This window comes from Colias philodice, chromosome 8, assembly GCF_061535455.1.
Source record: "Colias philodice isolate Cphi_HAF_F1 chromosome 8, ilColPhil1 Martin Lab GWU primary, whole genome shotgun sequence".
Lineage (NCBI taxonomy): Eukaryota > Metazoa > Arthropoda > Insecta > Lepidoptera > Pieridae > Colias > Colias philodice.
This window is the reverse complement of record NC_143093.1, coordinates 6,047,665-6,072,203: the sequence shown is the minus strand read 5'-3', so window position 1 is coordinate 6,072,203 and position 24,539 is coordinate 6,047,665. Positions and strand designations below refer to the sequence as shown.

Sequence of the window (24,539 nt, the reverse complement as noted above, 5' to 3'; positions counted from 1 at the left end):
GTATGAGGCTGCGAATCGATTACTTTTGTTACAATTGTGTCGAAATTGGTGAAAGCTTTTCGAAAGAAATATTTTTACCATAAAATTATTGAAGTAACAATAATATTACTTGTCAGTTGCCGCTCTACATTTAATTTATTATCTTTTAATGAGAAAGCTTCTATATGACCTATCACCCAATATGCTCACACAAAATGTAAGGAAAGAAATAAATCAAGTACAACAAATAACCCGAACTATTCGTAGGTAATGGTGTATAAAATAAATATTAGCGTCGATATTCGAGTTCGTCCACTTGGTAAATAAGTATTACTTCCTGTCCCGGAAATTTGTATCCTTCGTAACAGCTATAACTACATCATATTCAGCGAAGAAATGTGTTGAACCCTTTGTGCATGCGTTCAATATAAGTTCAAAGAAGTTTAACTAACAGCATTATTAGCAGGAGCATTTTTCATTTTGAATATTGAAATATAACTCCACAAACAAGCATTCGTTATGAACTGTTCACTTTCAATAACAACTGGCTATAAAATTTGAAATACTGTTTTAATAATCCACGTTACAAACATTAGTGACATCGTATAAAATAGCAAACGCAGTTTTTATAACGTGATGAAATAAATGTAGACGCAACACTGAAGTTTTTTATTATATTTTTAGATAATAACAATTTTTAAATTGAATATCGCTGTAAACTAACATAAATACATTTTTTATGTTTTTGTTTATCACACATATTTTAAATACATACAACGAGTTTTTTAAATATTTGTCATAGTTATTAGTTTTTAATGTTATAATTTAATACTCATGTTACACTCAGTCGCTTTTTATTCATACTCATAATATGTAATTTGCTAAAGCTTTATAACATAAAGGTAACATAATACTAATATAATATGTATTTAATAATTTATAATACCCAAAATGTTTAAATATTCGATTGTAACAAATATAATTTACGGGGATCGCTGTTATCGAAATATTTCGGAACTGCTTTCCAACAGTTAATTTATCTGACCGTACCTATAATGACAGATCGACAATAATAGATCTAAAGCGACAATGGTTGGCATTGCAGAGGAAACAATAGATTATAGAACCAACACCGATAACTTCACCAAATTGATAACAGTTCCTTGTTTTCGATTATATTTGATTTGCATTTTGACTTTCATCAAATAAATATTTATTTGATGAAAGATTCAATTAATTTATCTATTAAAATTAGTTTTAGATATAAGTAGGTTAATTTATTTATTTACTGAAATAAGTACTTAATTAATTTATCTATTGAAATTAGTTTTAGATATAAGTTTATTTTATATTTAGATTAGATACAGAACTTTACACAAATTATTATTCGTCAAGAAAAACTGTACCTACCAACGTAAGTCTTGTTCGTTATAAATGCCCCCACAAGCTACTCAAAAAACATGCATAGTTTATGTCATCTAGTCAGAAAGAGAATATAGGATGTGAAATCGGTATTCTTTATTCAATTTTAGTGCGAAGGGTGGCTACCCAAAATACAAAGACGGTGTCCACGCTATTAGTCCCCATTGATCGGATCGTGGGATGAAATAAATGAAGGGTCCTCCCGTATTACTTACGTAGTTGTGTGGAACTGAATAACAAAGTTCTTTGTCACTACGAGGTTAGCTTAGACACAAAATATTTTGCTCGCCTGCGATCGATCGATGAAATAACAAAGGCGCATAAATTTTCAATTAAATCCCACAAAATCGAAGCCACGAATTGTTCGACTTCGGTCAAACCCCGCTCGTTAATTGAATTCTAAACTCAAATGTGCTCAACCTCATTTCAAACCCACAAAAGTTAATTAATTTTGATCGTTCGTATGCACAAGCTGACATAAACGCATGGCGTCAACCCTGGGAAATCGAGAAATGAAACAAACGCCCCAGCGTATTGTCGATATAATGGTCGAAAACAATAGAGGTAATTTGAAATCCCCAAACATCGCATTTAGTTAATTCGAGGGCTCCCACAGATAGCACGATCATAAATCACCAAGAGTGTGACGCAACGAATACTCAATGCTGGGGTGGAAAAGACACCACGGTCATAAAAAAATATTTATTGTATAGACAGCTGATATTCCCGATCGTTTAAATATCTCGTTATTCTATTCTTACTTAATTGGATTCCATGTTAAATTTATCTCAATGCAATGTTTAAAAGCTTGATGGAACTAGAATAATGTTTTTAAGGATGGCAGCAACAAAAAGGAGTTTTAACAAATTTGCATTATTGAATATCCATTATGTATATTATTTTACAATAGGTTTATTGGTGAATTTCTAAGTAGGTTAATATTTAATTTACCAGGATACAACCTAAAGTATTTTAAATTTTTAATATCATTTGTGAAATATAAATTACCATCATCTACTATGCCCGTGAAATATAATTATTGTGAACTTTTTGAAGGGTTCTCCTACATACTCAAGCTAGTCGTCGAAAAATCGCCTTTACAAAAAGAAAATAAATCAATTGCATAGAACAACAAATCAAAATATGCTGTCAATGCAGGTCCTTTACAGGATCAAAGTTTCCCGGGCGTCCAACAATGGATCCCAATCGACGCGATCCCGTCAATGGGCGCACTCTAATCACGACCACACAAAACCAATGAATCGAACAATGAGACAGACAGCCTATCTACTGTCTCCTCCATATATTTTTTATAATATAGAGAACCTATGCAACTTCAATGGGCTTGCTACTGTACCTAATAAAAATACGAGGGAAGCAATCCAACAACGTTTTGTTGTATTGATGTGTCCTTTGAAACATTTTAAATAAATGTATACCCACAATAAGCTATAAATACTTTTTATAAGTACCAACGTTACTTTAATTGCACATTTTACACAAAATAACGGATACGGAACGTATATAAAGCAAATATAATTGAAACATGGCAAAGGCAATGCAACAAAAATGTTTATAAACGATTGAATAAGAGCGGCCGCCATGTTTTATTCGGTTTTAAAGCCATAGTATTCCGCTTTCCGATACTGAATAATGTCTTTTGAACTCGCTCGCTATGAACTCTCGGCTATTTCCCGTTTACGATTTATTTGCAATGCATCAAGAGTCGGGCGCTACCCTAAATATCCTCTTTATGCATTTGCTTTCCACTCCACTGCTAATGAAATATATAGAAACAGATATCTGCAAAGTGTATGTGTGTTAGATACATAATAATATAATAAGTGAATTGCAGTTTTGACTGTCGTAACTGCATAAATATATGAAATAATTTTAATTGGATGTGTCATGTAACCGAAATATCTCAGTGAAAATTAAATTTATACATCACATTTGTACATGAATTACATTAGGTAGGTAGTAAATTATATTACTTTATCGAAATTATAACTAGCTTTATAATTGAAGGAAAAAAATATAATCCCTCCACAGTACGAAAACAACCTCTTCAAAGTTCTCTATGAAATGGCACTTCTGTAATCACAGACTTCAATTTATGTAACAACCATCCAAAAATTTAAATTGTAACCACAGAAAGCGATTGCTTTCCATCATAACTCGGCTACAAATTGCGAATAGCCAAATCTAAATAGTATAAACTATAAACTGTACATTGTACAATGAATATATTTTATATTAGGAAGAAGGCTATTCTGATTCCTATTTGTAAAGACTTAAAGTCTATAAATGCTTAAATATAAATTTGTAATGTGCATGTGCTCGGGTCAGTTGTAGCGAGGTCACAAAACTAAATATCAACCGGATTTATTCCAGTACTGCATATTGAACGTTATCAAACACAGCCAGTGGTTTTATACGATTGCACTCTAATGCTATTCAAATTCTGCAAATTTTATCGGTGGTATACGAGTACAAGTTTTTGGTGATGTAATTTTGATAATAAATTCACAGTGCGGCTTTTGTGGGCTGAGCAATACATTTCCTAACAGATTTACTGTATGAAAATTCCCTCGCCATACAATATAGCCACATTTTTATGTATCAGATAAAATTTTCTCCTTTGTCATAAAGTGAAAAGGCATTTAATATGTTTATTATTTTTACGGTCACGTAGCAAACATAATAAAGTTCAAAGTTCAGAGTCGCTTCCCCCAACAATATCGTACGATGCGTGGTTTCAAAGCTGACCCATCATTACCGTTCTGAACGACGACAATTTACATAATGACTCCAGCGAATGGCAGAGAAAGATATCACGAGCTCACTGACGTTTTCCTTGCTTTTACATTAATGACTTTCTACAAAAATGCATATTTTCATTGTGTAATGTCCACTAACGTCCTTCGCTTACTTATACTTAGTCTTGAACAACTGTGTCACACATCCGAAGGTTTTTAAAGTACTTACTACTTAGATAACGAAAGGAAAGTGTTTAATGTTCTTGCATAATACCAATTTGTTGGATGAATAATACAAAAAGTAATGTTACGTAGCTTACATATATCTATTCAGCCGACAATTGTTACTCAATTTCGAGTGTATTGTTTGTCTTCATGTTATGGTGACCGCAAACTTCATTTAGTATCTAAGAGGCTCATTAAAACATCTTAATTGCTGTGGGTAATATCCGACAATCAGCCTTATTACCTTATTATGAAATAGTTAAACGAGGAATATTAAATACAATTTCTCAATCATAATTTTGTACATATTAGGGCTGATTTTTCAATGCTTGGATAAAACTTATTCGTCGAATAATGTATAAAACTACCATTTTAAAAATGTATTCTAATTGCCCGTATTTGACAGTTTACGTGACATTTTAATATTATCGTGTAATACTTTATTGGACGGATAAGTTTTATCCAAGCATTGAAAAATGAATAAACAATTGATATATTAGCCTAATAAGTTTTCTTATTTGTGTCAAAAGACCACTTTTGAATATTGATGCTAAACGAATAGGGTGTTAGGAAATAGCATTACTACATGTAAATGTTGATATCGCATGACACGGTCTAAAAACACGGAACAAAATCGTCGATAGAAACGACAGAGCTATGCGTGCCGCACACTATTACCACCGAGACATTTTATATGCAATAGTCATTCAAAATAATGCGACAGGCTTGTAGATAATGAGCAAGAGGAAGGCGGGAACGACGTGTTTATGGTTCATCAAACACACATCATGCGTCACACTTTGTTTTCGACTGATGATAAAATGTAGTTTCTTGCATTCAACCATACTTATACTAATGGTTAGTGCAGTTGAGTATTAGTTAGAGTTAAAACGATTATAAAAAGGTGTATCTATCACTTAAGCAAAAAGTAGAACTTTTTAACATCTAATAGAGATAGCGCACGAAAAAGGAGCTAGCCTACTTTAGTCGAGTAAAATATTTACAATATAAACAATGGGGACGCGGACAACTGCGAGTGAATAAACTACAATAAAAGTGCGAGAATTACTTGTTTTACATTTAAAATAATGCACAATGCTTACTTCGAATAGTATCCAAATGTTTTTAAATTATGAAACATTGCACGCTAAGACTTTCGCAGTATCTATGTTGAATTTGACTATAAATAAAATAAAGTTACGAGACCAATATTGATTTGTTTGGTACCCTTTGTGCTTACTATAATATCATGTATTGTATATAGTATCTGTTTAATCTAGTTGTAGTGTTTAACACCAGGGATGATGTCATTACATACATAAATTGTCCTTTCTTATAAATTCTAATATTAATCGTCCATCCTAGACTTAGTTATCACGTGTCGCCATATCATAACTTTAACGCACGTTCTGGGAAATAACGTCCCTCATCCAATTAATTTGATACAGGGTCGCTCAATAATGAATGGACTTCTTGTTTACCTCTAAGATTATGTTGTAATTGGAAATTAGATCTGAGAAATCTGGGGCTTTCGCTAGAAGTAAGTTTTGAGCACGTTTTGCCACATATTTACTGCGATAATTATTACGTCCCATAACTTAAGCAATTTATATAATTACCCCGAAACTTTGTATGAATTAGAGTGCAACTGATAATTTCTTCCTAAATTAAGCGAAATAGGTAAGAACCTAATAGAAAAGAAAAGGCTGAGAAATGAAAAAGCTTTATATCAGCATTTTTTTTTCAGCCCCATTTAACCTTAAATTCTAATTCATTGAAGCCAAAGCACACACAAGTAAATCGAAGCAGTTTTAATCAAAACGAGTTTTAAGTAAACGTATTAAAATTCAATTTAGTTAAATGATATTCGTGTTTAACGCTTGGAACACACCATGTTGCTTATCGTGACCATTTAAGTATCTTGTCGACCACTTTCACCTCAAGCTGTTCGATTGGAATAAAATATAATAGATCTATTAGTTTATCTCTCCAAAATTACGGTTCCGATTTGTCCAATATGATAACTTGCGGTTCGTACTTTATAGAAAATTGAGAAAACGTTTAGAATATAATAGATTAGATACTGTTACGGTGCTAAAACTAAACTGATCGGAATTGATAAATTTTCATGAACAATTTAGATTTTTTAGTTTTGTAACTTCCTAGTTTAACTTCTCAATAAATTAGAATCAATAAGTATGACAAACCCTTCGCTCGGCTTCACCAGGCTTAACCAGGGACACAACAAAAAATTATAGCCCAGCTCTAGTTAGAAGGAATGTGGTAAGTTTATGCACTAATTTCAAAAACCATCAATGGGAGCCTTTCGCCATTTTTATGAAGGGTATTTTTGTATACCTGATGAAATCTGTATAACTATCGAAAATCTTATATATCCATCGAAAATGTATGTACAATGTAACTACATGTTTTAATTTATAAAACAAATATTTCCAAACGATTTTTATTTTAATCCAACATGAAAATTGAAAGGTCAAGTGTCAACTTTAAGTTACAACTTAAAGCGTATTTGCCTGTATTTGCATTAATTATTTAATTTTACCTACAGAACCCTTCTCTTAAAGGATTAAATATAAAAGCTCACCGAGTACCCTGGCCATCTCATTAGGGCTCTGATAAAGTTAATTCAATTACCTGTCGACGGCATTAATAATTCATTTACTGTTAATGCGCAAATATTTGCATGATACTGATGATACTAACAGATCATGCACATGTTTGGCTTCGTTTTCTTTACAAGATCACCTTATTTCATTTGCTATGAGTGCGTCGAAAATAAATAGTAACTTAGGTACATAGATAATATGTTTATATATGTATACATATACAATTACAGTCTTATATACTCTGTATCTTATTTCAATATAAATCTGTGTAGTTAATATACACATTACACAGCACACGTATAATTAATGCAATGCAATATACACAAGAGTATTTCGTAAAACAAACCATGTGATTGACATGGACACAAGATGGCGGCAAAATTTGAATTGTTTAGGTGATTGAACTATGCAAGTAGTGTGATTTTGCAAGTTTCGACCACTTCTAGTTTACGTAAACAAAGCTTTGACTAGTACATGACAACTGTGTAAATGATTTATAGTAAAGGATAAATAAGTATTATCTAACTGTTGCCACTCACCACTGAATTATTGAAACACTTGAATAAATGTTTAAAATATTGAATTACCTATAAATAAAAATTATAAATTACACAACTTTGAAGGCCGTAAAAAACAGGTGTGTAATACAATGTTGTTGGTTTAAATTCCTAACACATAGGTTTAAAAAATATCAATTTCAGATGCCCCTACCTTTTGATAAATATCCTCAAATATGCGCTTATTAATTCCAATTAGTCCATTTCAGAAACTCAGCATTACGAAACATAAAACTCAATAATCATTTAGAAGGACATTTCTCTAGACAATACGGATACAAATTGGATTGCAGTTACCCTGAGGATCGGCGGACTGCTCGTAATTGGCTATTCCCGGTTCCTCGGTTCCCCCAGTCACGAGTCTGGTGAAATCCAGCTACGTTCACCCACTGACAGACAATAAAATGTATGAAATATTGTAAACCCACTTTCATTGAAAATCGTATAACATCTCTTGTCAATTGTCATACAAAATTGTTAAATACAAACGTTATTTATTAGTATTATTTACTGCTATGTCGTCAACACATAAAAATTACTAGCGCATGGAAAATTTGGAAACACCGCTATAGTTAAAAATAAATAGGCTATATTTACAAACCAATTAAAATTAATGGCGGAAAGGATTTTGCATACATTCATATGCTAAAATTACAAAACCTGATAAATTTTTAATATACCTATGACCTACTTTTATGCTAGTAGATTTAAAATAAGCGATTCAAAAATAAAAAATATAACAAAATGAAGATTTTATCAAAAAAATGTTAATGATAATAAAATGTTAACGTTGTCGCGACTAAACTCAGGTATATTGTTCTCCAATATTGTTGTACGTTACCTATGACATATTTTATATTTATAACATAGAATGTGTCTCCAGTAAAATTGATTACAATTTAAATTTTGAAAATATATTATAACCCTCAACGTATTACATAGATACCAGGAATTAATGGATTAAGTCTGGAATTTAGACATCTCTAAAAGGAATATATACTTACCACAAACATTATAAACGGATTCCTGAACCAATTACTAAATGAACATGTATCGGTATTCCACTATACTCATTACGTCAAATCAATCCACTTTACAAGTTTAGTTTGGAATATATAAGATTTTCTGGTGGCTTTGGCGCTAGTCCCGTACCATTAGGATGTTGGCAGCATGCCAGCTACGTTCGAGGTGCAAGTATATTCCTAAGATTAACATTCAAGGAAGTGTTGAGTATAGAAATAGAACGGAATGACGAACGACGCTTAATAAATAAATATCAAAGGGCTTAATTAAGAATAAAAATATGATATGATTTATACGGACATTTTTTCAGCTAATTGCAATTATTACTCACGTTGTTACCAATTTTATGCTGTAATAACTCATGTATGAAATGAAAAACTGTTCAGAATATATTTTATAACTTGGAAAATTTATTAATGGAACAGGTTGCTGTTTTAATATAATATGAAAGCATAAACTTATTAACTATACAGTTAAAACTTAAATATGCTCTCGGTTTCACCCGCGTGGCTCCACTCCTGTTGGTCTTAGCGTAATGATATAATTATATAACCTATAGCCTTCCTCGATAAATGGGCTATCTAACATCGAAAGAATTATTCAAATCAGACCAGTAGTTCCCGAGATTAGCGCGTATAAGTATAGATTTGTATGGTCTACGACCTACGTATTAGATAGTTACGTGAATTTTCGCAAACCAACGATATTGACCGACAAACGTTTAGAGGACAACTGTTTATAAAACGTAGTTTAGTGAAAATGAACAGCTGATGAATATAAAAAAATTATGAATATTGAATATTAAAATTTTACGTTAGTGTCCTATTCAAGTCGTATTTAATCATAAGGTCAGCTCTGCGCTATAGGTACTTATTAATAGTTTCATAATTTACTGTTTTAAATATTTCCTCTTTATGTAAAAAAATATACGTGTACCTACCTATATGTTTGTATTAAATCGATAAAATATATGAAGAATCCTTAATGTTTTATAACGTAAATCAGATTCTTGTTGACCTAATTGTTTAACTACAATTTAGTAGCGTTAATATTTATTTATCTAATATAGCTAAATTATTTAATCGTTTCTAACTTTAACATATTTTATAATAATTATAACGATTTTTTTTGTACAGATTAATATAGAACTATTTTAATAATTTATATAAAAATACGCTTTGTTTCGTTTTCACGTTGAAATGCTACACATAATTAATAATGATACATATGTAATATATATGCATAAAAAGCATGGACGAAGATATACAATACATACTTAGTTGTGAAAAGCCTGGAAATAAAGGAATTAAATTTGTATGAAAAACGGCTATCACTATAAAAGTCAAGTGCATTTGAGTAAAGCCGCGCGCGGGAAGTTAGCTTGGCAGAAATGTTTTGAAACGACATAAATTCACATATGATATATTTCAATCTGTATAAATATGAAGAATTGATCAGTGACGATATCGTGTAATTTTTTTCTAAAGTGCAAATATATTTTTCATCAAAGGAAGTAAAAAAATTTAATGATAACTATTGCCATTAATTTTATTTACTCTCCAAAGCGACTCGCACCAATTAAAATACATATATATTTAATAATAATTACGAGAGTAAATTAATTTATGCCTGCATGAGTTACAAAAAGAATGACCATTTTTATAAGGTACTAGCGGTCCGCCCCGGCTTCGCCCGTGGTACATATTTACGTTTTCTCTACATAAGAACCATCCTCGTACTTCAAGGAATATAATAAAAAAAGAATTATTGAAATCGATTCAGCCGTTCTCAAGTTATGCGCTTACCAACACATTTTGGGATTCATTTTTATATTATAAAAGAAGATAAGCAGCTCATTATAATTTATCACAAAGTAATGGATATTTTCCTGTTTATAATATCACATTAATTAACGTCTAGACACAAAGGAAAATATCAACAGTGGAATATAATATCAGCATTATTATAGTAACTCAAATATTTTATTATCAATTGACCAGATTTAACAGGTTGTTTTTTTACAAAATTTTACTAAGTTATTAGAGGTATTAATCTTCTTAACGCATAGTACTAAACATAATATATTCTTTTATATTTAATAGATGCAGGCCTATATGATTGCTTATTCCTCATCAGCATAATATTAATATCCAGTTGGTTTCCATGCTTAGAGGTAAATTTGAAATTATTACCATGTTAATTCTATCAAGTCCAATGTATATTTCTTAATAATTCTAACGTATTAAATGTAGTCTAATTAATCACAAGAATATTTTAAACTAACATTTTTACATTCCATTGATCCAAAAATTAATAAAATGATTTAAAGCTAGTGTCAAAAAAACAGCGATACAAACATGCGTATATTTACACAAAGTTTGGGAGCAATTGTAAAACTAGTGAGATATGAGGGCGGGCTCACACACACACGCATAGACTCAGTATGTCACTCGGCGACCTACACGGACCTCGCCATATGTGGGCCAGAAAACAAGTACACTACGTTTTCTTGATTGACATACGAAACGTACCTGTCCTAGCTGAATTGAATTTTGCTTTCCAAAAATATTGGTATTTACTTATTGGAAATCTGAATTTGGTAGCAGTTTATTAAGACCTTTTTAATACTAAATATTGCTATAATATAATGTACCATAATATAATCTACTTTATGCACTATCGAACTTCTAAAAGATCATTTAATTCAACTTACTATGTGAGTAGGAATTACGCAAAACAATTACACTTAAAATTAGCCGGTTCTTGAAATAGACCGAAGTTCATAAGCAATTAAGAAATTGTGTTAATTTATACAAGATGCAAGGTTAAACGGTAACACAGCTTTACGCATAATATCCCAGTATTTTACATGTTTATGTTCACATTGCACATCCAAAATAGCAGTTTGCATAATTGAATAACGCAATTTGAACTGTATCATATGAAATTATGCATACCTTTTATAAAGACATCCAATTATAAAGATAATGGAACCTTAGGTAGGTGTTAAAACTTCGTATGTGTAAGACTACGTATACTACTATGTACTTAAATAACATTCTTCTTCGCTATAATGAATTAATGACCCATCCATAACTTGGATGATTATTATTTGCGGTTGTATTGTAGAAAAAATATATGGACACGGTATCTCTTTGTACAAGTATTTTTAAGTGAATGACACACCAGTTGTTCTCAATATGAGACAAATTTATTTATTGAAAATAATAAGAAAGAAAGAGACCACTACCAAATCTGTATAGAATCCGACGACCATTAAACAAAAATATAAAAAAAAACTAGTTTAAAGGAAACTTCGTAAATACTTGATAAATTCGTTCTCAATAAACTTGCTTACTTTCCACCACATGGCAGTGGACCAGTTCTCGATGCAGCGACTATCACTAAACCTGTTTAATTATGTTCACTATTGAAACTCAATTAAGGGCTAAGGCATCCGTAGTCCGTACTGTTTACAGCACTTTGAATCCATTTGTTTTTACGATCGTAATCCATTCGAAGTCAAGTTTCTTAACAAAGAAACTATTATAGAGGTCGTATTTATGGTTTTGTTAATTTCTTGGAAGAAGAACCTCTATGAGTATTAAAACATCATGTGAATAACATTTAAATATAATCATACATGTGCATTGTACACAATAATATCTATTATTGTGTATTAAATGATGATGAGAAATGAATTTGCGTTGTAAACTAGAAATGATTTTTTTCATGCATTTTATTTCCTTTATGATAATTTGATTTTTTTTTTTATCTAACCGTAAAATAGATACAACTGTCTACCTTCCTACGAGTTATTTTTTTAAGTTTATTTTATTTTGAGTAGGTAGGTATGTAATTGGTATGTTTTTTGGTCATGGTGGGTAGGTACAAAAATATAGTTAGATTATTTTATAATTAATAATTATTAATGACAATGATCTAGGTATAGTCGTACAAAAAGAGCAGTAACAAACTATTATTTCGATCTATACTCTGTCCATTATATTATTTGCTTTTTGACAGCTGCACGCCTAGGTATGAAGGATTGTATTGTCTATGTTAAAATGTCATACAAATAATTATCGTTCTTCATGGACAGGTTCCGCCCACTTAGTGATGTCTACACAGAATTATTCAATGATGGGTCGATAGATTATAATAATCGATAGAAATACTCTGTAAAATATATCCGATACAGAAAAACTCTTCTATTATGTTATATAATTTAAACGTAAAGACAACCAAATTGTAAGATAGAAACCAATAAAAAATAAAATATTAGTTTAGTTTAGTTTTAACATACAATGCATAGATATGTGGTATTATTATTACATACTAGATTTCCGCCCGCGGCTTCGCCTGCGTTTTCAAAGGAAAACCCGCATAGTTCCCGTTCCCGTGGGATTTCCGGGATAAAACCTATCCTATGTGTTAATCCAAGTTACCCTCTATATGTGTGCTAAATTTCATTGTAATCGGTTCAGTAGTTTTTACGTGAAAGAGTAACAAACATCCATACATCCATACAAACTTTCGCCTTTATAATAGTATTAAGATCTTATTAAGTAGTACGTTTACGTTGTAATTATTATTTACGTACCTGATTCGATTTATGATAATATTTTGAATTTATAATTGAAATGGTATCACAATCGATAATCTTTTGAACATCACTTCTGGTATCACCCGTCGAGCTGTCAAAAAGCAATTCTTATAGTGGACAGACTATAGTCGGTTTATTCTCGAAAACAAAGAGGGGCAAGATACCATTATCAGCCTTTTTTATATTAATAATATGAAACAATTGTTCTGTATTACAAAATTACTATGAATTATTCAGAGTATCTTTTCAACGACCTTGTTCCGTAAACATATTAGACAATGGACAAACAAGGCCAAAATAACTGGTTACTATTACCCAGTATCCGTAGCGTTATATTGCTTAAACCACTGTAATAAGACGAAAATATGGATTTATTGGCCTTCAATAACACCCAAAAATTTACTTAACCGTAAAGGACCGTCAGGGATTCTTTTGTCTTTATTGGGCTTATAATTTGTCATGATTTCAGCTTCCAGATTGACTGCTTTCTGCAATACAAATATTGTATACTAGGCATGCACCTGGGTAGGTACCTACCTAACTGTAAATTTAATCTGCCGATAAGGCAATCATTGCGATTACTGCGCGTAACACATTGCATACATATTACGAAATTAATGAATTGCAAAATAAACATCCAATGTAACAAGTAATGAAGTGTGAACGAAATAAATTACTTTAAAGGAAAAATCTTTGCAAACTGAAAAGATAGCTTTCTGCAGCTTATGCAGCTCGCTAAATATTGTAAAGCTGCAAAAGATTTCAACGAGCGATAGCACTCGGTATTGCACGAGGCTACGGTCCGTTTGAGATACATTATTTATGTCTCATTCATACGCTTAACAATACCACTTTTAAAAGTATTAAAGACTTTACCTACATGCGAACCGCTCGGCACCGCCTTTCTCCGAATCCGCATGTTAACATGAACACTTGGATGCAATTGTCGTTTACGTCAGCTCCAGAAATGGCACTACCTAGATATTCTATTGTTTGTCTTATATGATGGCTTTATACTGGCTAAAGGTCCCCCGTGGGTGTAACGCGGAAGTTTCTATAATGCACAAGTAAAGTGTAGTTTTGAAAGTAAACTAGGTGCATAGTTACCTATAGTTTTGAAATGTATACATAATATAATACCTACTATGATAAAATATAACGTACACATTGTCTATGAATAGATAAATCACACGGATGCTGTGCTATGCCTATGTATTCATTCACAAATATATAAAAAGATGTAATTTATAAAGTGACATGATTGCTAACGAATGTTATTGAACTTAATCAATAACATATTTACCTGGCTGTAGGTAAGTACGCTCAACTTAAACTAGGTATTCTTATGTTTTGTAACTAAAAGCCGTAAAAGCTTACCTGAGTGGTACTGGTTGAAAAGGAAATCTAGGCGCAGGAGGGTGCGGTGTGATGATCGGCGCAGGCGGCGGCACGGGCACAGGCACGGGATGCATCGGCGGCGGCAGCGTGCTGTACGGGGGCGGCGGCACGCTCTCCAGCAGGTCTGGAGCGCGCGGCGCCCGCCCGCGGCGAGCTCGCCGCCGCCGAGCCGGCTCCTCCGTCTGGCATTCCGCGCTGGCTACGCTCCTCTCCCTTTCGGTTTGCACGGCACTGTTCACATTCGGACTAGGCGCTTGCACCTGCACTATGTTCACATTGCACTCGCGGCTCGGCTCGCCGGGCACGCGCACCGAGACCGAGTCGGACTTTCGCAGCGGAGCGGGCGCCGGCACGGGCAGCCGCATCTCGTGGCGGAGGATTGTAGCGCGGTACGACGCGCGCGCATGACGACCGCCGTTCGGCGACTGAGGCGCGCGCGCCTCGTCCCCCGCGACGAACCACACGGTGGACAGCGCGCCATCCGTGCGCGAGCGTGCGAGCGGCGGAGAGCGGCACTCGTAGGGCTGCCACAGCAGAGAGGAGAGCGCCTCGGCGGCAGACAGCGGCGCGCTCATCTCGCCACCGCGCTGCGCTGCCGCGCCGCCGCCGTCACCCGCCACCCGCCTGCGCCAGCGCCACTGCTCCTACCTGCAACAAACATACAAACAGTCTTACAAATATAATATTTTATCCTATAACTCTGTGCTATAACGCTATCCCAATATAACAAATTACACAGAGCTAATATTGTTAACGAGAAAGTAATACGTACGGTAGCATGGTGGTAGTACCGATTTTATAAAATGAAGTTATAATCTTCTTGTATAATATTTGTATGTAAGTAGGTAGATGAAAAATCTATGATGTTATAGGAAAACATTGCTTGATAAACTCGGTAAAATGGCTCTAATAAATACGCAAAAACATAATATGTTGTGTGTACAAAACAAAATGTGATTTGTGTAAAAAATAAAAATTCACCGAATACAAGCCGTATACCTGACTGAATATAGAATTTATTTTGTACAATAACTGTGATTGCATTTTTAATTTACTTTTCAGCAAAGTGAATAATTAAATGGAAACCGAAATAACAAGCAATTTTTACGTAAAAACATACCTACATGCATATTTATTTCTTAAAATCGGTAATCGGTAAGTATACCTACCTATCCAAAAAAAATGTATGCGTGTACTAGAGTACACACGTAAGAAGTGAAACTTCTTTATGACCTTAAAAATGTCACGAGTATGGCGTAACGCAAAAATGTCACGCGTACGGCGTAACGCAAAAATGTCACGCGTACGGCGTAACGCAAAAATGTCACGCGTACGGCGTAACGCAAAAATGTTACACTAAATTTTTGTCCAACCCCGATAAAGAAGTTTCACTTCAAAAAATTACAGATTTGTTTCTATATAAATTATAATGAAATTCATTTTTGATTTTAGAAGTAGCATAAAAGGATGCTTCATAATAACCGTTTAAATATTTGTATTACCTACGCACAAACCTTGCCCTTTGTTTAAATTATAGCAATCTCAAATATAATCCCAAATTATTGCCAATAATATTGGAAATTTTATCAGTACATGAAACGACCTTTTAAACTAAATTTAGACCTATTAAAACAATAGCGTAAGCGAAGTTACTGTTTGCATGCAGTTCGTTGAAACTCCAAAAACAGATTAGTGAACAGTAACGTAATTGGCTGCGGTTAACTAATGGCAGAAGTTAGAATACATCAATGTCCGTTATTCAACGTAGTCCGGTTACCTAATGACTTTGTTGTTAATAGACAAAAAGTCAATCTAGTAACAAGTATCGTGTAGATAACATTAGTGCTTAGCTATCAGCTGCAAACGCTTTCTGAAAGTGAATTAGGTATACCAAGAATAAAACCAGTAATGGCCAGATAAAATTAGTAGCCAGTACAATTAGCAGCCTTTGTAACTATCACATTAAAGGGTTTTTAACGTTTTACGTATCCATTGCTTCTGTTCATTCCAAGAATAATAAATAATAATTATTCGCAGTCTGTGTAATCAATGAATACCTACATTATGTTTGCAATCTATATGGATACAATATTATACAATGATACGCATACGGCATAACGCAACATCCATACTGTAGATTTTTTCAATTACAAAAACTGAAAACTACAAATTTAAATCGCGAAATATTTCTTTACTATTTACGTATTTCTTCAGAATTAATAGTTTCAATTATTGGTATGCTGTATATTGTATAACCACAGATAATATTTAGTCTTTTTTTTCTACTTTAATACTATACTTAATACTGGATACTATTATAACTTTCTATAAGTACATACATATATGTTTTTTACTAGAAAGTATCTTAAATGTACTTACTAATTATTGAAAAACTGATTTAGTACCTACTTTATCTCAATATTGGTAGTAAACTTATTGAATCTATAGGCTATCTAGGTAAACAGTGATTTAGCATTACATTTTATTATAATATTATACCGATAGAAAGATAAAAAGTAGAGTCGGCAGAGCAAAAAAGAAATCTCTTAGGTGTCTTTGTTATCCAAGTGTCTTCACGATATGAATTCAATGCGCACGTCACTCTCGGTAAGGTTCACCTTTTGAGTCTTACACGGCTCGATGCTTTCTTTCATTATCTGATCTCAACTCGACTTCACTTGACCCATTGCTCGCACTTTTCGTGCTATCATCGTTTACGAGCCCGTATTATCTAACATCATTTTTATTACAGCTACGGCATTTGTAACAAATTTTATCTCAGACATTTTTCATTTATGAAAAGTCACTCATATTATAAAGTTTTACACACTTATTTCGATGACATTTTAATGATTTTGAAATAGAAAATTGCGTCTGGCACCTTTTTAACAACGGAAAAAATGTTTTGCAATAAAAAATTTATGTCTGATGGATCTATCTAAAGGCAAAAGATTAAAAATTACGCGTTAAAAAATGACTTTAAATTACGGATATTTTCCTGTGCAGATAAGATGCGCACTAATAAACGCAACCACTGCGGCCAGCCAGACAGCCCGGACTCTAACCGAAATAGCAAGAGGAACCAACAATATCAAAGAACCGACTATACTAAAATTCTCTCTTGTCAACGTTGGTAGCTATACGATATTGCGCAGAGAGTCATTTAATATACTAAAACCGGTTATATCCAGAAAATCTGAAGAAAACTCGAGAAGACACGTTCTATAGCCACTGTTTCATAACTTCCTTAATACTGAGCGGCTGTTTACAAAACCGTAATCCGGCCAGTTCTTAAATCCTTTTCGCGCAAACACTCTGGAGAATAAAGATTTACTCTCTCGGAATTTAATATTTTGCAACGGAGCGCTTACATAAAAATGTGCTACTCGGAAAGGAAACCTTATAAAATTTCAATAAGCTAAAAAAATATGTTTCTTAAAGGCTTTTCTCTGAGCTACAGTATAATACCCCCATATTCACACTGAAGGTTGACCGAGACGATGAAAGGAGAATATAATAAGTATCCAATTTTTGTTATCATATAATCTTGTTATCTTTAACATATTTTATAGGTTTATAAATAGGACATTTTAATTACATTGTTCTGGATTCGAATACCATGGTATCAGTGATATTCTTCCTAGAAAAGTCGATTATTTTCATAACTGCGAAATAGAAATATTTAATTTAACAGATACTGAATGAGATCGAGAGAATTTCAGCAATGTTGGTTCGCAAATTCGCATTTAATTTGGTCCAAATAAATAGGATTATGTAGTTATGTCGTAATTAAAGTTGAAAAGAAACAAAAAAGCAATAAAATGAATGCGGCCGCAATGGTAATTTCGCTAGCTCAATAACAGTAGATATATACCAAATACTAAGAAAAGGTATATTATAATAGTTATAAAATAACTTTTACCATTGTAGCTATATTTAAAAAATACATATAAAATTGTTTATGGATTCTGTCCAATACACGTTTAGAAAAATACAGATTCATATCGGTATAAAAAAGAGCGTGTGTGCCGAGCACATGTGTCAGAAGTGAAACTTCTTTAGCAAGATTCAAAGATTCAAAGATTCGAAGATTCAAAGATCGTCGCCTTACTCCTTGATATGGCGGTATTGCTATGACGAGACCTTGAAATTTTACTCTCAACGCGCCTAAAGAAGTTTCACTTCAGAACCTCTTCATAATACAATCAAATTCCAAGAGTATTTGCGTTCAGATCTTTACAAATCAGTAGTTCTGTTCTCGGCAAAATATTGAATGTTTACGTGTTGGCATAATGCAGACATAATATGCCGGAGATCAGCTATGGGACACTTTGATCCGCGGTGAAACGTCTCGAACACTTTCACCAAGGCCGCGTTGGCGCCTACCTCCCCCCCTCCCCCCAGTAATCATGTTACAAATACTGTTATATCATGGACTATATCGCAGTAGGCTGTTCTCATAACTTTCCTTTTAATATAATATTACGTCCAATGTAAATTTAATTATAATCAAAATTGTTTATGCAATTATGGATTGTAAACATTATTTACACAAGTCAAACATAGAGATAAGTATTTTTAATTAATTGTATAACATAGGTACTCGGAACATGGAATTATTTTGGTATTTATTTTAATGCGAATTAAAATAATCCTACTAAATGAATCTTGTTTTGTAGGAACCTACATAAACTTTATCAATCGTCAAATGCAGGTAATGCCTATTCTTCAAATTATAACTAGTGAGCCTACAGTGAAAAAATATCAAAAATATTTTTAGAAATTAGCAGGAACACCTGTCATATTTTACGCTTTCTCTCAAGGTTACCAACTGTGACTGAGTTCAATCTATCGTCAGCTTTTCCTTTGTACCTGCAGCTGCGTAGCGACAACTGACTTATATTTTAGATATAAATACTAAATAGGAATATACTCATACACTTTGTACTAATATTATTTAAAATAAAGTAATCTTACTATCAAAATTTTAGGTTGATAGTACCTACTCAAAATACGATAGTATTTATTTCTTTCAATCCTTAAATAAATCATTGCAAACCATCCAATATCAATTATTTCATACGAAACTTTATTAAATTGACTCAGTCATACTTTTATTCAACAGCTATAACAGTAAGGCTACAGTAGGTACGCCTGTTTATTATTTGCAAAACGAAATGAACAAATCCTCATCCTTTACACAACAATAGCGAGACCGGAACTCGAAACAAAAATGAAAGTGGATTCGGCTGTTATTTTATAAACTTGACAATCTTGTTTCTTTAGATGCGTAGTTATTTGCATACGCTGGTCCGACCTTAGCTTGAACCCACGACGTCAAATCGAAATCGTAACAAACTGCTGGGTGCTTTCTCTGATTTAATAGATAAGTAAACAAAGTTGAGGCACAGACTAATGTTGAGGAATTTAATATGCAACAATATGAATAAATTAATTTTTTGTACGTATAGATTAACATGAGATGGGAGATAAAACATGTTTTGTATTGTATTAATAATTACCGGCTTTCCTTCCGCGCTCGTGTGCATTGCACTTCAGAATACTTATTTTAATTTTCACCCCTTTCATCTAAACTAGGTACCTACTCAATTTTATGCTAATTGTACATATGTAGGTAGGTATTATTTTGTATTGTTCGATCTTGTCATAAAGATCTTCATAAATTTCACTTGAATTATTAAGTAAAGTTCCATTATCTTTGTGTTTGGCTGACGCCTGATACATTAACATTATTAAAAATTACAGAGGCTTTAGTATAAAAGTGTCAAAATTGACTTAAAGTATTACACTTACTTATAGAGATAGGTACCTAGTTACCTATATTCAACTACTTTATTAAAGCTTTTCAAATTCAAAATACCTATAGTGTTCATAAAACAATCACAACGTTTAAAAAAGTGCACATTTACTAATTCTGTAACTTCTAATTTACCCTAAATCTTAAGTAAATAAGTACCTATACGTTAAATATTAAAAATACATAAAGATTTAAAATTATTTATTAAATTATGCAATATCCTTTCTATTTTCAATAGAACTTTCAGAATTTTACAAGACAATCAATTGATATCAACTACCAGAAATTAATTATCTATTGACTTTGAGCTATTCCATTCCTTTTTTGCGATTGTTATCGTTCACATATATAACAATTCTTACCCACTTGACAGACGTTCAAACGACTAATTGGATATAAAACAAGACTGTTAGCAATTTATCTTGTATAAACAATAAAACCTTAGAGTTAAGACTGATTAGCAACGACAGAACTGGGGCAAGAGATCCGGGTTCCACATTTTATTTTTGTATCGGTATACAAATATTCTCTAAGAAGTTATTGTGATTATATGAGCAATGCTTTAAATATGCAAGAATGTGGAAACAAGTGTTTGATAATATGAAAAATATTTAGTATGTTTTGTACAAAGTTATATTAAAGCTTTTAAACTATGTCAAGTATTGAAATTAATTACCTACATTTTTTATTTGCAATTTGAGAATTTTAACTCTACATTAAAATGCAAGAGACTTCTGAATTAAAATGCCACAGAAACATTATTTTAATTAAATTAATCAAAAATTTGAATTCATTATCTTTATCTTTTTTAAACAGAATAATATGTTTCAATCTACATTTTGTAAAATAATAACGTTGAAATTACATTAATTAATTAATAATTTGAATAAATAGCAACCACGAGAAAATAATTTTGTCCAATAAAGCTTTTCTCATTTTTATTTGTAGAAGCTTTCAATAAAATTTGATGAAACAAATTTAAACGATTTTTCTATCTATTCTTTCATTAGGATAATTATTTTCTTAGAGGATCTCGAGCTATATTTTTAGGTAATGAAAAGAAATAAAATGTTCTGTATTTTTCACCTAATTCAAACTAATTTGTTGGTTCCCTCTCACACTGAATTTGATAAACCGAAAGTAAAATAGATTCCTCATTCATTACAATGTGAATATAACCAGACAACTCACATAGGTGAGTATTATACCGTCGAAATCCTATCGAAACGCAGTAACAAAACTCATGATGGTTTCAACCAGTGTAAACAAAACACAATCATTTGCAATTGAAGATCTGAATGCGAATCTCGGCTGCAATCACGTTGTGAAACATTATTTCATTAAGACGTTCCGTCTGTGCCCACGGCCGGATGATGCGTGTCCGCCTCAACAGATTCAATTACTTCCAAATTGATTACTGCCCGTCTAAGCTATGCTTTCAATCTTCCTATATGCTTCAGACTAAATCCATACTAAATCCTATACGTCGATATCTGAATTTCTTATAATTGTATCTGTACTAAATGCCAAAGTTTTGAGATATAGAGAGTTAGCTCATTGAAGTTCATAGCTATAACAACTACTTGATCTGTGATCATATTCATAGGTTTAAGGTTATTTCTGCATATGCATATTCATAGCACAAGCGAGTTTTTCATAATAAGTAATTCCATGTATTTCGTATACACTTAAAATTACGCGAATAATTAATGAAAAGTTAATCAACTGTCGCTCCACACGCAGCGTCGACGCCTGCTACCCGAATAGCTCATGCAAAATTAATTCGCGAAAACTTTATTGTACCTGACCACCAAAACTCTGGGGCTCAATAAAAGTCGAGCTATCTCTGACAAGTGAAGCCATCACGCGCAGGTAGGGGTGCATAAATAATTTAGCCGGGCAATCCGCCGCTTGTTTGCATGTGGATTATCATATTAAACGGATATCAAGGCCGACGACCGCCTGTCCGATACAAATGCAAACAATATCATGAAACATTTATAAGGATAAACATTGGCTACAATCTGAAAGACTACCGCTGAGGTCACCGTTGGTTGCATTAATAATTCATATGTCTTTCTTAGTTAAACTTTCATGATTTTTATTTACGTCATAACTGATTTTATAATATTGGAGTTCTTCAATACGGTTTCTCTAAAACCAATTGTTTTTATGAAATTATTGTAGGCATCGAGGGGCTATATTTATACCTAGAATTTATTATTTGACTTGACATTTTAGCGAGGTTGGTCACGATCGCAAACGGATGTCTAAAATGATGCTTTAAAATTGTATCTATTTCTCCGGAGCTTATGCTGAATATTTTTCCGAACAGAATGTGCCTGGTAATACTGGCAGTTTCCTGCTGTCGTTTGATAGGGCTTCAAATTCTTTATGGCCGTATACCAGGTGTCAGAGTAGTGGACTGTGGAAGCAATCTTCTCGATTGAATGTACCGATATTTTTAAAAGCTCAGCGTTCACTATGTCTTCTGCTATTTTATAATGGGTATTGTATCTTGTTTATAATATGAAAATAATGTAACCTATTTATATAAATACACAAACTAGTAAATCCAATTTGAAATTCAGTTTCATTGATTGAGGTTATTTAAGATAAAGCTCTACAAAGGTAATTTGAAAGGTAATATTTTAAATATAAAACAGACTTTATTATTTGAGTACACAATTTTCTTTTGATATGAATAATTTAGCCAAGTTTTGGACTTTGAAACAACACAAACAATTTCAATCACAATACTGTTTAAAAATAAAACGAGGGGTACATGATGCTTATTTTATTTTACTTATAAAGCAATACGGGGTTCGTTAACACAACAGTTGCGAAGTGCTTACTCGTAGTTGCTTGAAAATTCAACGTTCCTGGTTCACGTTAACAACAACCTGAAATTGTCCTCTCGTGTTTGCATTACACTGCCTTTCAGAAAAAAATGTAAGAGTAAGTTCACTTCCACATTTTACAAAAGCGCTTCTATTTCTACAATGTTTCGAGTCCGAATCGAAAAATAACGCAAGTATATATGAAACTCGTACAATGTACATCGATGAAATTATGTTAATTTAATATCGTAGTAATCTATGATATTTTTAGATCATATTAATGATACACTTTTAATTTCTCTTTAATTTTTGAGTGTAGTTTCTGCCTTCTGAGTAATTATTAAGGAGAACCAATAATTTCTGAATGCCTTACAGATTGTTATTAAAGTGGCGAAAAAAAATATTGCTCTGACAAATATGTAAGGCGCTATAGCTTAAAAAATATATGTTATACAAGTTTTCTGTTTTAATTATACATTTCAAAGCAGTTTCAGTTTCAAAGAGTTGTTATAATAAATAATATTTAGCTCATTTGCAAACAACGAATTAACATAGCGTTTGTCGCTTAACGTTAGAACAATATCGCGAAGTGTACAATGTGAAATAATTAAGCGTCTTTGAAACTGAAACAAGAAGTTTTTATCACGAACGGTGAAGTTAAACAAAGATTGGATTTAGCAGATTCAGTGTAGTTCGTTGCGCTCCAGTAGGATTTTTGCACCTGACATGACTTACAAATTGTATTGGCGTGAGCCGTACTCGGAAAAGTTTTATAGTCTTTGCTCTGAATTAATGATTATCCGTGAGCAAAATTCTGTTTCGAATTCAATTTTGTTCCAAAAAGTTTCATATTCAGGCAAAAGATGTTTAGAAACATTTCGATATGATTCCATGAAAATTTCTAGATAGAGTAGATTTAATCATCTTTAGGACCGATTTTTTTTTCTATATGATCCATGATAGTGTAATGTACTACTTTATAGTTGTAAAGCTTATCTGAAAAAGAAGGTGCAAAAATGTATACTGAAGTAGTAGACTTTTAGCTTTCAAGCATTAAAAATATATGCTCTGGTTAAAGTATTTGCGCAATTTACAAACTAAGCGTGATTAGTCAAACTTGTTTGTTACATTTTTCTCCTAACGTATTAGTTACAAATTGGATTGCAACAGGCCACTCATCAAAAGTTACAACTAAAAGCGCTCTACATATTTCAATAATAATAATAGTTTAAAAAAAACTAAAAAACACGCTTTTAGTTCGGTTTTCTATAAAACGCGTGTTTGT

The 24,539-nt window shown here is 32.5% G+C and overlaps 1 protein-coding gene across 1 annotated transcript in view; it reads right to left on the bottom strand.

Moving 5' to 3' along the window:
- The window catches only part of LOC149486570 (uncharacterized), a 75,849-nt gene extending 60,663 nt beyond the window's left edge, over nucleotides 1-15,186 (bottom strand). Inside the window, exon 1 of the mRNA XM_089698299.1 lies at nucleotides 14,576-15,186. Within this exon, the coding sequence (XP_089554425.1) occupies nucleotides 14,576-15,171 (596 nt within the window). The 5' untranslated portion in view covers nucleotides 15,172-15,186. The remainder of the gene's footprint in view (nucleotides 1-14,575) is intronic.
- Between the last annotated feature and the right edge of the window lie 9,353 nt (nucleotides 15,187-24,539).